The sequence below is a fragment of the Schistocerca serialis genome, chromosome 4, assembly GCF_023864345.2.
Source record: "Schistocerca serialis cubense isolate TAMUIC-IGC-003099 chromosome 4, iqSchSeri2.2, whole genome shotgun sequence".
In the NCBI taxonomy this organism is placed as follows: domain Eukaryota; kingdom Metazoa; phylum Arthropoda; class Insecta; order Orthoptera; family Acrididae; genus Schistocerca; species Schistocerca serialis.
The window spans coordinates 795,416,765-795,434,916 of record NC_064641.1 but is presented as its reverse complement, the minus strand read 5'-3'; the positions used below and the strand labels follow the sequence as shown (position 1 = coordinate 795,434,916).

Genomic DNA, 18,152 nt, shown 5'->3' with positions numbered 1-18,152 from the left:
CATTGAAACTTTGCAATAACAACATTGCCACATGGCTGGAAACCCAAGAACTTGCCATCATCCTCCTCCTCAATAATAATAATAATAATAATAATAATAAAGTTGACATTATACCGATTGTACTATCAACTACAGGAGGCATGCCACACAATATCCACCAGTACATCAACGCAATACAGCTATCCAAACTTATATATACAACTACAGAAATTTGTAATTATTGATACTTGTTCAATTACCCGAAAGTTCCTAAATGCAATGTAACATATACCGTACAGTTAAAAGGAAGTCCCGCTTGATCAAGATCCGCGTCACTTTCCATTTTTAACCAGACATAACGTCTGAGAAAGAAAAGAAATAATAATAATAATAAAAGAAGAAGAAGAATACTGATGTCAATGATGACGACGACGATGATGATGATGGTGATAGTGATGGAGAAAAATATATTAGTTCTTGTAAACTCAATACTGTAATAATATATCTAAAAACAAAGATGATGTAACTTACCAAACGAAAGCGTTGGTATGTTGATAGAGACACAAACACACACACACACACAATTCAAGCTTTCGCAACCCACGGTTGCTTCATCAGGAAAGACATATGGCCGCTTGTGTCTGTATATGTGCAGATGGATATGTGTGTGTGTGTGTGTGTGTGTGTGTGTGTGTGTGTGTGTGGGCGCGCGCGCGTGCACGAGCGAGAGTGTGTACCTGTCCTTTTTTCCCCTAAGGTAAGTCTTTCCGCTCCCGGGATTGGAATGACTCCTTACCCTTTCCCTTAAAACCCACATCCTTTCGTCTTTCCCTCTCTTTCCCTCTTTCCTGATGAAGCAACCGTGGGTTGCGAAAGCTCGAATTTTGTGTGTGTGTTTGTGTCTCTATCAACAGACCAACGCTTGCTTTTGGTAAGTTACATCATCTTTGTTTTTAGATATATTTTTCCCACGTGGAATGTTTCCCTCTATTATATTCATATCGATACTGTAATAATGTCAATATAATAGAGGGAAACATTCCACGTGGGAAAAATTATATATAAAAACAAAGATGAGGTGACTTATCGACCTGCCAGCGCTTTCGTTCGGTAAGTCACCTCATCTTTGTTTTTATATATAACGATACTGTAATAAGTTTGACAAGGTAACCACTACAAACCAAATTTAATTTATGTCTACTCTGCTTTTGTTATTTGCTTACAAGAAATACATTATTTTATTGTAGGTTACTTACAATCTTCATTCCAAGTGAATGAGACTTGTATTCAGGGCTACTGGGGGCTGGGAGATTCCAACCTGTCCTTCGATCAGGCTGGTACTGTTGGTGCACAAGCATGGCATACAGGCACCGGGTCATTACCACACTTGTCATTACACGGTTCTCAGGAGGGAAGTATCGCATAACACGGCAAGCCTGAAAATGGAGAGTATGCAACTGAATTCAGGTAACATACGAGCATATAATTTATAATGAGTTGATAATGACTGGTTTCAGGTATATTATTTCACTTAGATGAAACAGAAGTAACAGGAGCATTTAATGTAATTCATTCTTATAAGTTTCAGCAATGTATGATAATTACAGTTGTTTGTTTACATGCCTAGAACAGTGATGCTATCAGTGCCCTTCCACTATAGTCAGGTTAAAATACCTAACAACTTTTGGGCATCTGGCACAGAGTTAGGGAAATATCCTGGCACAGAAAGATTGTGGCCACAGAATCAATGATACTTGACACAACATGCTACTGTTTCCTGACATTGTGGGAACAGCCTGCACTAATTCAACCAATTTTTTGCAATATTAGGACAATGGTATAATCTCCTCTCCTGCAAGCTAAACATAAAAGTTGCAAACATTTTCAGGCTGGTCAGAGATACTCAGACTACATACATCGGCCACAGATTGCTCCTGCGTGGGGTGCTGCCACTGCTGCAAGAATGTCACATGGAGTCATCCAGTGACATTTCAATCTGCCAGTAAGTACTGCAGCACACACTTGCCGGTCAGTCTCTCGATAGTTTGAAGCCTTAAGTGTAGCCGTTGATTACCAGAGTTTTGACATTGCCTGTATTACAATTTTGGATTTGGATTGCTTCCTGGACTGTTTGTATATTCTCAACGCAACTTTGCTATGACCTGGACATGTTTTTGGTTTGCCATTCACTTTGTGAATTCTGCTGTCATTGACCTCAGAGACCATCTGTTTCTTCACAGGTCTCTGCATTACTGTCAATGCGAGAAAAGAGGTGTATGAGAAAAGATTGGGCCATTCAATAACAAAAGCTTTTATTGCCAGTTTTAGTTTCTGACAAACATTCTTCAGTCTCCCACACAATGACTACTCTCTTTTGTATTGCTGCACTTGCTTCTTTAACCCCTCTGCATAGTTATCTGCCTTGGAATTTGACCAGCTGACAACAGCAGTCTTATTTCCTTGCCATCCATACACGTTACCTATCAAGTTATTGTTTCAAGTACAAAGCAAGGGAATGGCCACTAGGTGTGAGAAAACAAAATCATCATCAAATTGTTGGCCACGGTCAAAAAAGGCTGGTACAGTTGACATTCTTTGCCCTTTGTGCTCATCAAAAAGCATTTTTGGTACTCACAAGGCATATAGTTTGTGAGATCTGAGCTTTTACATTACAGCAGTGTAATTAGTGGCATGCCCAATATGAGGAAATTCAACAACCAAAGGACCAATTATCAGTCACAGGGCAAATCACAGTTTTTGGTCCACTTGTTGTACAACTTCATCAGTCACTTTTAAAGTCTCCATACCATTGTGTAATTTTATCTTGACTCATTACTACAGGCACATAAACTAGGCACAACACCTGATGAGTTTTGGCACAGAAAAATTGAATTACTGCATAAACTTCGCAATTGGCAGAACAACCATTTTCCAAGCCTCTGTTGTTAACCTATATCCGCAGTCATATGCTTGCTGAAACAAAACATTGACTTCTGTGGCTTCATAATCAATCAACAGATGGCGCTGCATTAATTTGTCCAATTGAGCCACCTGGTGTGTAGCCTGTCTACCTGTGCCTGTTTGGGGGCAAGCTAGCACGTGCCCATGTCCCAAGGGGCAGTGTTAGAACATCCTGCTTTAGTGAGGTAACATGGAAGGAATGTACCTATAAAGTAATTTGCTGCCAAATTCTACAGGAAGAAGTCTAGAGTAATACAAAGACGCAGAATATAAATCGAATGGCAGAGAGAAGCATAATCAACACTCATGATAGAGAAACATCTTGAGTAATACAAAGTAGAATATAAATCGAATGGCAGAGAGAAGCATAATCAACACTCATAATAGAGAAACATCTTGAGTCTTTAACCCCTTATGTACTTAATATACAGAAAGAATAGTCAGAAAAACTGTGTACCATTTTGCCACATAACGAACAGAGATAAAATGCTTAAAATGCCAATGCACTGTACCACATTTCAAATGTCATTTGCGTACAAGATTTAAGGCAAATGAACATATTGTTATAGCACTGTGATAGAGTGTCTGAATGTTACCTTCAAATCAATGGGATCCCTGTTACAGAAAGCTAAAATTGCAGGTGCAATAAGGTTAGGTTTCTCTTTCAACAAGGCTGCTACTCTGACTGGAATATATGCTGTAGTCCTGTGAAGGAGCTCTGTAATTTTTCCTGGGTATCTGTAACAAAAGAATAGAAATGGCCAGTGTCACAACCATCAGTAACTACTCTTATTTTCACTCTATGACAACAACTAAATTTAAAAGTAGTATTCTCAGTATGTACATTAGCTTTGAGTAAAATAGGTACAGTGAGACAATTAAAAAGTAGGTTGTTGAACACACATTAAGACTGAACAAACTCATAAATGGATAATCTTCATATAAAGATGTAAACATGTATTAACTTATTGAAAAAATATGACAGGAGCACAAAAAAATAAATTTGTGAAATATCATGAGTTGACATCTTGCATTTTTCCTTTTATAGCAAGAAGGTAGATAAAACTTAGAAAAAATTCTAAATGGTGAGATGACATTTTACTCTTCAGTGGAGCAACAAATATGTATGACTAGTTAAAATTGCGTGCCAGACCATGACATAAAACTAGACAGCAGAAACAATGCACACCTCATGGCCTGCTTCCAAGTTTCATCTTTCCACTGTTAAAACTGAAACACAAATTTAACTTGCCACTAATGTTCGTGAATGTGGTGTACTGTGTATTGAACTGGGGACCTAGAAACGACGGAGAGGCTTTGTCCCACCATAGCCCTCAGTGGTTCACAACCCCATAACAGGCCACAGCAGTCCACCTACCTCACTGCTGCCCCACACTGAACCAGGGTTATTGTGCGGTTTGGCCCACAGAGGAACTACCCCAGGGGAACGTCTCAAACCAGATGAGTATAACTCCAATGTTTACATGGTAGAGTAATTATGGTGTACACGTACATGGAGACAGTGTTTGCGCAGCAATCGCCGACATAGTGTAACTGAGGTGGAATAAGGGGAACCAGCCCGCATTCTCCGTGGCAGATGGAAAACCACCTCAAAAACCATCTACAGGCTAGCCGGCATACCGGACCTCGACACTAATCTGCCGGGCGGATTTGTGCCGGGAGCCAGCAAGCCTTCCCGTTTAGGAAGCAGTGCGTTAGACTGTGTGGCTAGCCGGGCGGGCTTCGTGAATGTGGTGCTCAATAAAGTGCATCAGACATGACAAAATTCCAACAAGACATTATAACTTTGGGACACGGATCACAGACAGCAGGGGTGGAAGCACACAAATTACAAACTGCTGTGAATTTTACAAATAGCATGTCAAATTGAGAAGGAAAAAGTATGCAATAGTGTTTGCCAACAAGCCACTACATCTTCACAATAAGCATTCTTTGCCTCTGGCAGTTGTTACTGAAACCATATGGATGTAATGTCAGTACAGAATGCTGAACTTGAGTTCAAATGAGTCATCTTGGTACAGTTTCCCCATTTATGAATGGCATCACACCATGTAAACAGTTGTAACAAATAAGTGTTCCACAAGGAGTGCGCTGAATGGCACAGGGAAGTACCTAGCAGAGTAATATGATTTCTAGTATTCTTGTAGAGATTGTTCACAGTAGCTACCTTATGGCATTTGAAGAGTTATATAGTAACATATTCAACTCAAGAACTGAAGAAGAGAAATTTGTTAACATCCAGTATTGATTTAAGTGTCAGGAAGTCATTTCTGAAAGTATTCGTATGGAGTGTAGCCATGTATGGAAGTGAAACATGGACGATAACCAGTTTGGACAAGAAGAGAATAGAAGCTTTCGAAATGTGGTGCTACAGAAGAATGCTGAAGATTAGATGGGTAGATCACGTAACTAATGAGGAAGTATTGAATAGGATTGGGGAGAAGAGAAGTTTGTGGCACAACTTGACCAGAAGAAGGGATCGGTTGGTAGGACATGTTCTGAGGCATCAAGGGATCAGCAATTTAGTATTGGAGGGCAGCGTGGAGGGTAAAAATCGTAGAGGGAGACCAAGAGATGAATACACTAAGCAGATTCAGAAGGATGTAGGTTGCAGTAGGTACTGGGAGATGAAAAAGCTTGCACAGGATAGAGTAGCAGGGAGAGCTGCATCAAACCAGTCTCAGGACTGAAGACCACAACAACAAACAATTCAACTCATCTGATGATGACTTGGTAATGAGTAGAACTGGAAATGATACCATTTGTGTAACTTGAAGCTTTAATATCTTAATTTAAAAAAAAAATTATAAGATGGTCACTACACCTATTCTGTGCAAGATTTCATTCCTATTCTCTTAACTGACATCCTTGGCAGCAAAGATTTTTCACAGTGGATATTCTCTTACAATTGTTATACCTTTAGTGTATCTCAGTTGGATTCAAACTGTCTTCCATAGAACTTTTCTGCTTTTACCTATTTTCTGCACTTTTTCCTTTTCTGTATTTTATCTTTAGACTCTACCAAATAAAACAATTCTAGAAGCTTATGATTTGTCACTTTAATATACCTCTTTCCCGATAGTTGTTATACAAGTGTTAGCAGATGATACAAAGGTGACAGTTTTGTCTTTACCTAGTCAGCAGAAGTAACACATAATTTCGATTGTTACATTTAAAAAATCTGTAATATTTGTATTTAGAAATAATAATGGATCTAGACTTGTTTAGCCCAAGTATATTAAGGTTAGTTCTAGACAATATATTTGTGTAAATGCCTATTTCCTTCAGTCTTTTTCAACAAAGGACTACAAAGCAAAAGTAACTGGTTTTTACTCTTGTTTGTATGTATATGTTAAGAAGGAAGGCAGCATCTCATAAACAACGAGAATGGGGATGGAGTGGCCATGTACATGAAAAATGGAATTAGCTACATTTGAATCTACTGACGTATCAGAGTAATGTGCAGAACAGGTCACTGAACATTGTGCAAGAGCAGTGGAATTTAGTGAAACTAAACTTTTCAATTGTACTTATTTATGGAACCCCTAAATGATTTCAGGACATTTCTGTTCAATCTGGGGAGAGTTCATCATTCACTTTATAAAAAGTACTCAAAATTAGTTGTATGTAGTGACTTTAATGTTAATTTTATATGTGACTGTGCAAGGAAAAGAATATTGGGAGCTCTCTAAATTCATATGATCTGCTGCAGAGTATATCCTTTCCAACCAGAGTTGCAGGGGAGCAGTACAACTACAGACTACATTTTTATTCTTTCTTCATTACTAGGAAAAGTTGGATGGCCTTTCAGACCATGATGCCAACATTTTAACATTAAAAGGAATCTTTGCACACACACACACACACACACACACACACACACACACACACACTCACACACACACACACACACACACACACACACACACATGTTAAATGTAATTATGAGTAGCAACAGAGACTTTTCTTAAACCTCGTCAAAGAACATGAGGGACAGGATGTTTATAGTGCTGATAACATATATGGTAAATATAATGATTTCCTCACTTATTTCTCATTCTTTATGAACGTTGCTTTCCATTAAAATGTTTAAAAAAGGGTACTAGCACCAACAGGCAACCCGGGTGGTTGACTGGTGGGATAAGAGCATAAAGTAGAATAAAGTGAAAATTATAACAGCAAAATGTTATATTAGAAATAGTCACAATTGAGCTGCAGTAGCCCATTGCAAAAAGTACTGTAAGATGCTTACACGTGTTATTAGGAAGGCAAAAAACTTGTGTTATGCAAATAGAATAGTTAATTCTCAGGATAAAATTAAAACTATGTGGTCAGTCATGAAGGGAGTGTCTGGTGAACAATACAAGGTCATGGATATGAAAAAATGTTTTTGTTACTGACAAGTCAGATATATGTACAGTATTTAACAATCACTTTCTCAACGTAACATATGTATTAAATAAAAACTTAGTTTCTACAGGGAATCACAAAACTCTCTTAGAAAATGGTTTTCCAAAACTGCACTACTGACCACTTCATTCCCAGAAATAAATCCTACTCATGTTTTTCCAAAAGACTGTTTCTTCCATGATGTAAACAGATCACTTGATGTGAAGGTAATTGTGTTTGTGAAGCATTTTGCCACTCAAGAACATTTACAGCAACACCCTTTGGCAGTTACTATAAATGCACTGTGACTCCGATAGAATCAGTATGCAGACAGTAACCCGAAAGCACATCTAATACAACCTCAATTTAGTGGCACTGTTGTATACCAGCCTTAGGCCAAGTACATTACACTTCCAGCATAATGTCTTTGCCCTATGGGTTGCTCAAACTTGATCCACATGTGTCTCCTCCAGAGATTACAAATATCATGCATGTGTCACGTGTTGTGGATATGACACTGTGTACAGTCTGTTAATACACTGCTTGTTACAGGCTGGACCAGGAGGCACCAGCCACTCTTCCGAGCAGTGCATGCATCAGCAAGCCAGTGGCACTGCTATTCAGGAAACTGCCCTCAGTGATGTGGTCACGGATGTACTTCCGCCTGCTGGATGCTTGAGTGAAGCACATCCTCCAGCAACAGCATTTAACTGCTCGCTCAGTTCAGGGTCAGTTGTAGGACATTGATAGCCTGTCAATTGGAACTCACTAAGACCAGCACAGATGCTCCACTCTGCACTGCAACATCTACGCATTGCTTCATGGTACGCCACATGGCGCAGCCTTCACAGATGCTGCTCTTACAGCCACTCAGAAGGAGTCTTCCCTTGGAACACGAATCGAGAGCAGCGGCATTTGTGTAGAGCTGTTACTGTTAACATAAAATCAACACTGCATGAAATAAGAGCAGAAATCAATGTGGGACGTATGACACGTGTCTTTTACAACAGTCTGGTGGGCGTTGATGGGCTATGGCAGCAGACAACGACTGCGAGTGCCTTTGATAACAGCACGACATTGCCTGCAGACCTCTCTTGGTCTTGCGACCATACCGGTTGGACCCTAAACGACTGGAAAACTGTGACCTGATCAAATGAGTTCCAATTTCAGCTGATAAGAGCTGACAGTAGGGTTCGAGTGTGGTACAGACCTCTTGAAGCCATGGGCCCAAGTCATCAACAAGACACTGTGCAAGCCTATGGTGGCTCCATAATGCTGTGGCCTGTGTTCATATGAAGTGGACTGGGTCCTCTAGTCCAACTGAACCGAACACTGATTGGAAATAGTTATGTTCGGCCATCTTAGGCATAACTTGCTGCCATTCATGGAGTTCATATTTCCAAACAACGATGAAATTTTTATGGACGATAATCCACCCTGTCACCAGGCCACACTTGTTTCCTATTGAGCTACCCAAGCACCACTCATGTCTGTCCTCACAACTTTACTTCCACTAATACTTCTTCTCCTACCTTCCAATCTTTACCTAAACTCTTGTCCAAAACTTATAGAACTTGCACTTCTGGAAGAGTGAATAACTGGAGACATAACTTCTGTGAATGTTGGAAGGTAGGAGATGAGGTACTGGAGGAAGAAAAGCTGTGAGGACAGGTCGTGAGTCATGCTTGGGTAGCTCAGTTGGTGGAGCACTTGCCTGTGAAAGGTGAAGGTCACAAGTTTGAGTCTTGGTCTGGCACACAGTTTTAATCTACTAAGTTTCATGATTTTTGCTGTTCTCCTCTGGTTCCATGAAAACTACAGAAAAGATAAAATATTTCTAACTGTAGTATGTTACTGTACTATAAAAACTGTACCAAAAATAAGACAAAAAGCAAGAAAGTATTATGATTAGCCCCATTAAACTTTCTATTTACTACTAGAATAATTTGCCAAAGCCATATAAGCATATTGTCCACCATACCCGCCAATTCGCTCAAGAATGGCGTCCTGTATGCTCTGTGATGCCTCTGTAGACTCCTCTGGGTTTCTGACTCGGTTAACAGCTTGATGTATGGAAATAGATTTCCTTTCTTCAATGATATGGACTTTTCCCTCAAAGAGGTATACCTGCAGAGAAATTTACAATATTTATAGCACCTTTCTTTCTTGAGAGCATAGTAATTACTACCTGATTACAGAACATACAGCATTTATATGTTAGATTTTGTTAAAACATCAATACATTAACAAGCAGCATTATATAAGGATGTGTGATTTCATACTTTCAGATTTTGTATTTGACACATTAAGAAGATTCCATCTGGAAGATGTAAGTGTGTAACTCCTACATCATAAAAAAATTTGTGCCCCACTACATAATCATTATGTTTGAATGCTTGGGGAAGTATTAATCCATATAATGGTTCCTCTTGTTTTATATCACACTGGGACATATCATATTTACGAGATCAAGAATAGAGAAATTCCATTGCACGAAACTAAGTATTTTATATATTGACACTGCTTATGAAATATTCTGTAGCAGTGCTCGACTGTCACTTCTGAACAGTGACACAAAATGTTCTAAATTGGCACTGTCTTAAGAAATGTTAAACAAAGTTCACTCCTAGGATGTCATCAGAAAAAATTGAGGGTAATGACTCTGCTAGCTTCTGAGTTAGCTGTATCATGGAGAAAGTGAGACATATATTAAAAATCCCTGCCACTGATAAAAGAGGGACCAAGCTGCAATAAGGTGGTGCTGCTTGTATTCATATGTCATTCTAGCGTGGCCAATACAGAGTCGTAAAGAATTGTTGATTCTTGGCAGGTCATTCTGCATGAAGACACCCATGCATTTGTAGAATCTTCAGGTGTATAGCTTGTTGGTGGCATCCATGGCATTTTATGTTAGGAGTTGGGATAAGATCATCCGTTACTCACGAGTTTGTGTCAAGACATCATCTCAGACCCACTGGGTTTGGTTGTTAACATGACTGTCATTACCAGCAATGCTTTGTATACACATGGGGAGAAAAAGGAGGAATAATAATAATAATAAGAAGAAGAAGAAGAAGGGGGGGGGGGGGAGAGAGAGAGAGAGAGAGAGAGAGAGAGAGAGAGAGAGAGAGAGAGAAAATCAACTTGCATCATGGTTGAGATTCTTAGTTAAGTGTTAGGTCTCTGTATATCTGGTTAATTAAGCTAATTTTCAGGTCAGGGGATGGCTAGAACATACCAATTGTAATAGAATCAAATCTTGTAGGACAGTGAGGTGTTCAAACCAACATTTGAGTTGAAGACAGCTTCACTTAATTTATTGTCACTAACCTTTCCTTCACAAGTATCTGGATTTGCCCAAAGAGGGAGGCATTCCGCAGCTTCAATCAGCAAAAACTCGCCATCAGAATCGACAACCCTGTACAGGAACAATATAACCATATCATTTGCCTTATTCTTAATATGAGAAGCAGGGTAATGAATTGAGAAGGTTGCATTAGTGAAGTAAAAATGTGTACTACACTTATGAATTAAATACAGCTCTGTTAATTAGTGAAAGACGACACGCACGCACGCACGCACACACACACACACACACACACACACACACACACACACACACACACACAGAGAGAGAGAGAGAGAGAGAGAGAGAGAGAGAGAGAGAGAGAGAGTGGGGGGGGGGGGGTTATTGTTACAGCACACAAGCTCCGTAAAAAATCTGTACGAAAACGCTGTGCACAGAATCACAAATTGGGAGAGAGGGGGTTCTTGATGTTCAGTTCCTATTTGAGCTAGGACTATGGGGTAAAATGTATTTGATTTAGCCCTAACCTGTGTCCATTTTTTACACCCACTGGAACATCTATATTATTGTAGTTATTTTACACTACGTTAAGTGAGGTTTGAAAGACGAACTACAGATGGTGCCCACACAAATTGTGCAAAGCAGTTAATGCCTCTTGCAGAAGATTTTAACTGGGATGAAATTAATGCTAGGTTAATAGCACGAACTGAATGAGCAGATATAGATTAAAATGAATCAAATAAATAAAAAAATGCATTCTTACAATAAAAATGAAAACTCACTTTCAAACATCTAGCTTCATTCGAATGTTATGGGCAAAAAATGCATTTTAGTGAGCTTTTTTAATGTGTGCTGTTTCTATGTTTTAAACTTGGTTCAAATTTTGTAAGAAATTAGACAAATACACATAATTAATTGTCATACTGTTGTTTTGTGAAAGTTTTATCCATTGCCAGAATATAGCAGTCTAAAGTAGCTAATAAAATGCTTGTAAAACTCGGTTTTACGTGAATTGCAGATACTCAGATGATTCACAGTGATACAGATGATAATATGACATACATTCTCACAGCAATTACAAGAAATGTTTACAAAAATTTTTCATTGTTTGGATTTTAAAAGTGACAAATCATGTAACTGCACACGAAATTTTGTTTCACAGAAACAAGTTGCATTTTAAGTACTGCATTTTGATATAATTTAAAAAAACTGGTTATTACAGCTGATTATCATTTTGTTGTTTATACATTAAAGATTTTATTCATCAGTGGCTTAAAATCATCGAAAAACCTTTGTATGTGCAAAACAATGCATGTAGCTGAACCAGAATTATGCCCAGCCCTGTACAAAATATATACTGTTTGATCAAGCCTTTAAAGCTTTTTCGATAACCACGCAGAAAATTAAACTAACCCGAAAATTGCTATAAAAATAACTGTCATAAAAAGAGCACCTTATTTCTAACACACATAAAATGTTTTACTGAGTTTTCTTCAAAAACTACTATGCTATTGTGTAGAAAATTTATTTTCAGTCAAAAAAAAGCCAAATTTGTCAATTTTTGGCAGGATCGGTTGGTTAGTTTAAAAGGGGGAAGAAGGGACCAAACTGCAAGGTCATCGGTCCCTAGTTCCTGGTAAAATTACTACACTCAGCAAAGAAGAAAAGAAAGGAGACATACAGAACAATAACAAGAGACAGGAAGAACCAGAAGGTCGACAGAAGGACAACCAATACTACTATGGACAAAATAGGAAAAGAAAGCCACAGAGAGAAGCAAGAAACGGGTAGAAGGGGTGAAAACAAGAGACCAGATGACTGTGTCTTGCCGACAACGAGAATAAAAAAGAAAAGCCAGCCACTCTGCAACACATTAAAATATCCACCCTAAAAGCATTAGAGTGAAGAACACAAAGGGACAAAGGACATGTGCTAAAACTTATATAGAATGATAAAACCCACCGTCATGTATAAAACGTAAAACTAAATTAGCCAATGAGGCGTTGTCAACTAAGATTAATGGCAACGAGTCTACTAACTGAAAAGTCCGCCACAAGGCAGCCAAAGAACGACAGCTCACCAAGATATGGGCCACTGTCAGCCGGGCGTCGCACCAACACTGAGGTGGGTCATCACGGCGCAGGAGGTAGCCATGTGTCACTCAAGCATGGCCAATGTGGAGCTGGCAGAGAACCACAGAGTCCCTGCAAGAGGCCCACATGGAGGACTGCCACACTTTCATAGACTCATTAATGGCACGCAGTTTGTGGTGCATGCTCAGGTTATGCCATTTCGTCTCCCAAAGCCGCAAAACCTTGCGGCGTAGTCCTCAGCACAGGTCAGTTGCAGAGAAGCTGATCTCCATAAGCAGTTTCCACATAGCCGGTTTGGCCAGCCTGTTGGCAAGTTCGTTGCCTGGGATTCCGATGTGAGTTGGGTCCAGACAAACACCACTGAACGACCGGACCATTCCAGCGCACAGACGGACTCCTGGATGGTCGATACGAAAGGATGACGAGGGTAGCACTGGTTGACAGCTTGTAAGCTTGGCAGTGAAAACACTGCAGCCGTCAGGCAAGGAATGCTATTCAATATGTCCTCCACCGACATACGAGGTGTGGCTAGAAGAAAACCGGACTAGTACTGGTGAAACAATAAAACGAATGCAATAAGGCTGAAAGTCGCGTGGCCTGTCACGTGACTCTCGCTCCGCCTACTGCTCGAGTTTCATCTGCCTCCTGCACTCAGTCTGCACGTGGCGTCTGTTTTAAGTAGTTGACGTTTTGTCTGTGCGTCGGAAAATGTTGAGTGTACGGAAAGAACAGCGTGTTAACATCAAATTTTGTTTCAAACTAGGAAAATCTGCAAGTGAAACGTTTGTAATGTTACAACAAGTATACAGCGATGATTGTTTATCGTGAACACAAGTGTTTGAGTGGTTTAAACGATTTAAAGATGGCCGCGAAGACACCAGTGATGACACTCGCACTGGCAGACCATTGTCAGCAAAAACTGATGCAAACATTGAAAAAATCAGTAAACTTGTTCGACAAGATCGCCGTTTAACAATCAGAGCAGTGTCTGAGTTAACAGGAGTTGACAAGGAAAGTGTTAGGCAGATTCTTCATGAAAGTTTCAACATGAACAAAGTGTGTTCAAAAATGGTTCCAAAGTGTCTCACAATTGAACAGAAGGAACGCCGAAGAATGATTTGTTCTGACATCTTGGAAAACATTGAAAGTGATACCACCTTCTTACAAAATGTTATTACTTGTGATGAATCGTGGTTTTTTACTTACGATCCCGAAACTAAACGCCAATCGATGCATTGGAAAACTCCTGGTTCTCCACGACAAAAAAAAGCACGAATGTCAAAATCGAAGTTCAAGGCAATGATGATTGTTTTTTTTGACATCAAAGGGATTGTGCACATTGATTGGGTACCAGAGGGACAAACAGTGAATCAGCATTACTACAATAGCGTCCTGGCTACCCTACGTGAGCGAGTACGGAGAAAACGGAACGATTTGTGGAGAAAAAAGTCATGGATCCTTCACCAAAACAATGCCCCAGCTCACAGTGCGTTGTCAGTGAAGACGTTTTTGGCAAAACACAACATTCCCATCTTAGATCATCCACCCTACTCACCTGATTTGGCCCCCTGTGACTTTTTTCTTTTCCCTAAAGTCAAGTCAGCTTTGAAAGGAACTAGATTTGAGACTGTTGAAGCAGTAAAAGAAAAAGCGACGGAAGTAATGTATGGACTTACTGAAAATGATCTGCAGCATTGCTATGAACACTGGAAAATTCGTATGGAGCGGTGTAGAGACCGAGGAGGAGAGTACATTGAAGGAGATAACATGAAATTGTAAATAAATGTTTTTTCCAGCATCAGTCCGGTTTTTTTCTAGCCGCACCTCATACATGACGCAGACGTGACCATCAGCCACCGAGCCGTCGGTGTAAACCACTTCCGAGTGGTTCTAGGCGCTTCAGTCTGGAACCGCACGACCGCTACGGTCGCAGGTTCGAATCCTGTCTCAGGCATGGTTGTGTGTGATGTCCTTAGGTTAGTTAGGTTTAAGTAGTTCTAAGTTCTAGGGGACTGATGACCTCAGAAGTTAAGTCTCATAGTGCTCCGAGCCATTTGTACACCACTTTGTGGCTTCAGTACATGTCCTCCAGTTCAGAAAGAAGGGATCGGATACGAACTGCAATTGGAAGCCCTGACCCGGGCTGCCGGTGCAGATGAACCACCATTGGGTGGGAAAATGAGACGTTGATTCAGATGTGCAGGAGAGCTACGAATGTGTGCAAATGTAACCGGCCAGCAGCTGTGCAAGCCTAACCTGCAATGGAGGGACTCTGGCCTCCACAAGGACGCTGGTCACTGGATGTGTCATAAAAGCTCCTGTCACTAGGTGAACGTCACATTGGTACACTGGGTTGACTAAACACAACACTGAGGGCACCGCCGAACCATAAACCAGACTCCCATAGGCAGAATTGAGGAAGGGTTCTGTAGTGCTGCAGCAGCACAGAGCGATCTGCACCTCAGTTGGTGTTGCTCAGGCAGCAGAGGGTTGGACTCGCATTCGGGAGGACGATGGTTCAATCCCGCGTCCAGCCATCCTGATTTACGTTTTCCGTGATTTCCCTAAATCGCTCCAGACAAATGCCAGGATGGTTCCTTTGAAAGGGGACAGCCAATTTCCTTCCCAGTCCTTCCCCAATCCGATGAGACTGATGACCACAATGTTTGGTCTCCTCCCCCAAACAAAACACACACACACACACACACACACACAGCACTGAGGTGCTGTCAGTCCCAAGAATAGATATCTCTCCACTACAGTGACTGAATCATCATTAAGGTAAAGTTCTGGTTCTGGACGAATGGTACAATGCCGACAGAAGTGCATAACAGATGACTTTGCAGCCGATAACTAGAAACTGTGAGCTAGAGGCCATGACTGCACCTTGTGGATGGCTCCCTGTAGGTGCCACTCAGCAACACCAGTACTGGTGGAGCGGTACGAAATGCAGAAGTTGTCTGCATTCAGAGAAGGTGAAACAGACGGCCCTACAACTGCTGCTAGACCATTAATGGCCACTAAAAATAGAGACACACTCAATACAGAGCCCTGCGGGACTCCATTCTCCTGGATATGGATGGAACTATGAGAGGCACCAACTTGGACACAGAAAGTACAAAGCGACAGGAAGTTTTGGATAAAAATCGGGAGCAGGCCCCGGAGACCCCACTCATACAATGTGGCAAGGATATGATGTCGCCAGGTCGTGTTATATGCTAAATCAAAAAATACGGCAACCAGGTGTTGCTGTATGGAAAAGGCTGTTCGGATGGCAGACTTGAGGGACACGAGATTATCAGTGCTAGAGTGACCCTGCTGGAAGCTGCCCTAACATGGAGCCAGAAGGCCATGTGACTCCAGGACCCAACCCAACCGCCGACACACCATACGTTCCAGCAGCGTACAAAGAATGTTGGTGAGGCTGACAGCTATCCACATCAAGTAGGTTTTCACCGGGTTTGAACACTGGAATGATGTTGCTCTCTTGCCATTGCGATGGAAATACCCCATCGCACCAGATCCAGTTGAAGATGACGAGGAGATGTCGCTTGTAGTCAGATGAGAGATGTTTAATGATCTGACTGTGGATCCGATCTGGCCCAGGAGCTGTGTCGGAGCAATGTAAATGGGCACTGAGGAGCTCCCACTCTGTAAATGTGGCGTTATAGGATTCACTGTGGCGTACAGTGAATGAAGTCTTTCACTGCCAGCCACCGTTTGAGAGTGAGAAAGGCTGGGGGGTAATTCTCTGATGCAGAGGCTCGAGCATAGTGCTCAGTGAAGTGCTCGGCAATCGCATTTGTGTTGGCAGATAACATGCCATTTATGTTAACACCGGGAACACCTGTTGGGATCTGGTACCCGAAAAAGACTTGGGAGGGTGACGTATGGCACCCAATGGTTGAGACATATCTCTCCCAACACTCCTGCTTCTGTCGTTTGATAAGTTCGCGAATGCAAGCATGGAGACGTTTAAAGGCTATGAGGTGCTCCAGGGAAGGGTTGTCACTTATGCCACTGTAGAGCTCGACAACGCTCCTTAATTCCTTCAGCGACTTCCAGAGACCACCAAGGGACTGCCTTTCGCCGGGGACACCCTAAAGAGCGAGGGATCGTGTTTTTTGCCACAGAAACGATTGTTGTAGTTACCTACTCAACCATCAAACAGATGTTACCATGTGGTGGTAATTCAACAGCGACAGCAGAGGTGAAAGTTTACCAGTCGGCCTTGTTTAAAGCCCATCTGGGCAGGCGTCTGTGGGCCTAACCCCAGGGCAGTGACAGGAAGATGGGGAAGTGGTCACTACCACACAGGTCGTCAGGTGCTCTCCAGTGGATAGATGGGACAAGTCCTGGGCTGCAAATTGATAAATCAATGGCCAAGTAACTACCATGAGCCACACTGAAATGTGTGGCGGCTCCAGTATTTAAGAGGCAGGGTCAAACTGAGACTGTATAGTTTCGACATCTCTGCCTCGGCCAGTAAGCAAGGTGCCACCCTACAAGAGGTTACGGTTGTTAAAATCTCCCAAAAGTAGGAAAGGTTTAGGGAGTTGGTCAATCAGTCCAGTTAATACATTCAGGTATACTGCACCATCTGGAGGAAGATATACATTGCAGACAGTTATTTCCTGCATCGTCCTTATCCTGACAGCCACAGCTTCAAGAGGGGTTTGAAGGGGCATAGGTTCACTACAGACTGAGTTTAGGACATAAACGCAATCTCCACCTGACTCTCGATTATAGTCACTACGGTTCCTGTAGTATCCCTTATAACAGCAGAGGACAGGGGTCTGCATTGCCGGGAACCAGGGTTCCTGGAGGGCAACGCAGAAAGCAGGTGTAAAGCTTAACAGTTGCCGTAGTTCAGCCAGGCTGTGCAAAAAACCGCCTCAATTCCACTGGATTATGACATCATTGAGAGACTAGGTGGAACATTCAATGAGGCAGTTTACGCCTCAGGGTCACCTGCTGCCACTGGCTTTTTGTGTGAGCAGTCTATATCCATTGTGTCTGAGGGACTGGCAGGATCTAGGTCCTCAGCAGACGCCAGAATCTCCACCTCATCCTTAGGTAGCAGTGGTGTGGGTGCCACCACAATTCCCTTGGTATTGGGGACTTTCTTTTTGGATTTCTCTCACAGATCCTAGGGTTTCCCTGGATGGGACTGAGGATGAGCGTGAAGCCCTACGACCAGCTGCTTTTGGGCTCTTCAGCAACTGTTAAGTGTCATCTTTTCCACTACCAGAAACCTGGGAAGGGAGTGATCCAAGGGACCCGTTCGTAGCGAAAGGAGTCGAAGAAGACTTATGATTCTCCAGCTCAGAAGTGGTGACTGATAACCCCGATGGTTGGGGGGATGTTGTTCCCAAAGTAGGTGGTGCAGGAGCAACAGGGAG

The 18,152-nt window shown here is 41.7% G+C and overlaps 1 protein-coding gene across 1 annotated transcript in view; it reads right to left on the bottom strand.

The window, feature by feature from the left end:
- Positions 1 to 18,152, bottom strand: part of LOC126473384 (protein ecdysoneless) — an 81,890-nt gene that overhangs the window by 41,671 nt on the left and 22,067 nt on the right. Inside the window, exons 3-6 of the mRNA XM_050100392.1 lie at positions 10,681 to 10,768; positions 9,332 to 9,477; positions 3,537 to 3,678; positions 1,236 to 1,415 (exon numbers count right to left, since the gene is read on the bottom strand). Coding sequence (XP_049956349.1) covers positions 1,236 to 1,415; positions 3,537 to 3,678; positions 9,332 to 9,477; positions 10,681 to 10,768 — 556 coding nt within the window. The remainder of the gene's footprint in view (positions 1 to 1,235; positions 1,416 to 3,536; positions 3,679 to 9,331; positions 9,478 to 10,680; positions 10,769 to 18,152) is intronic.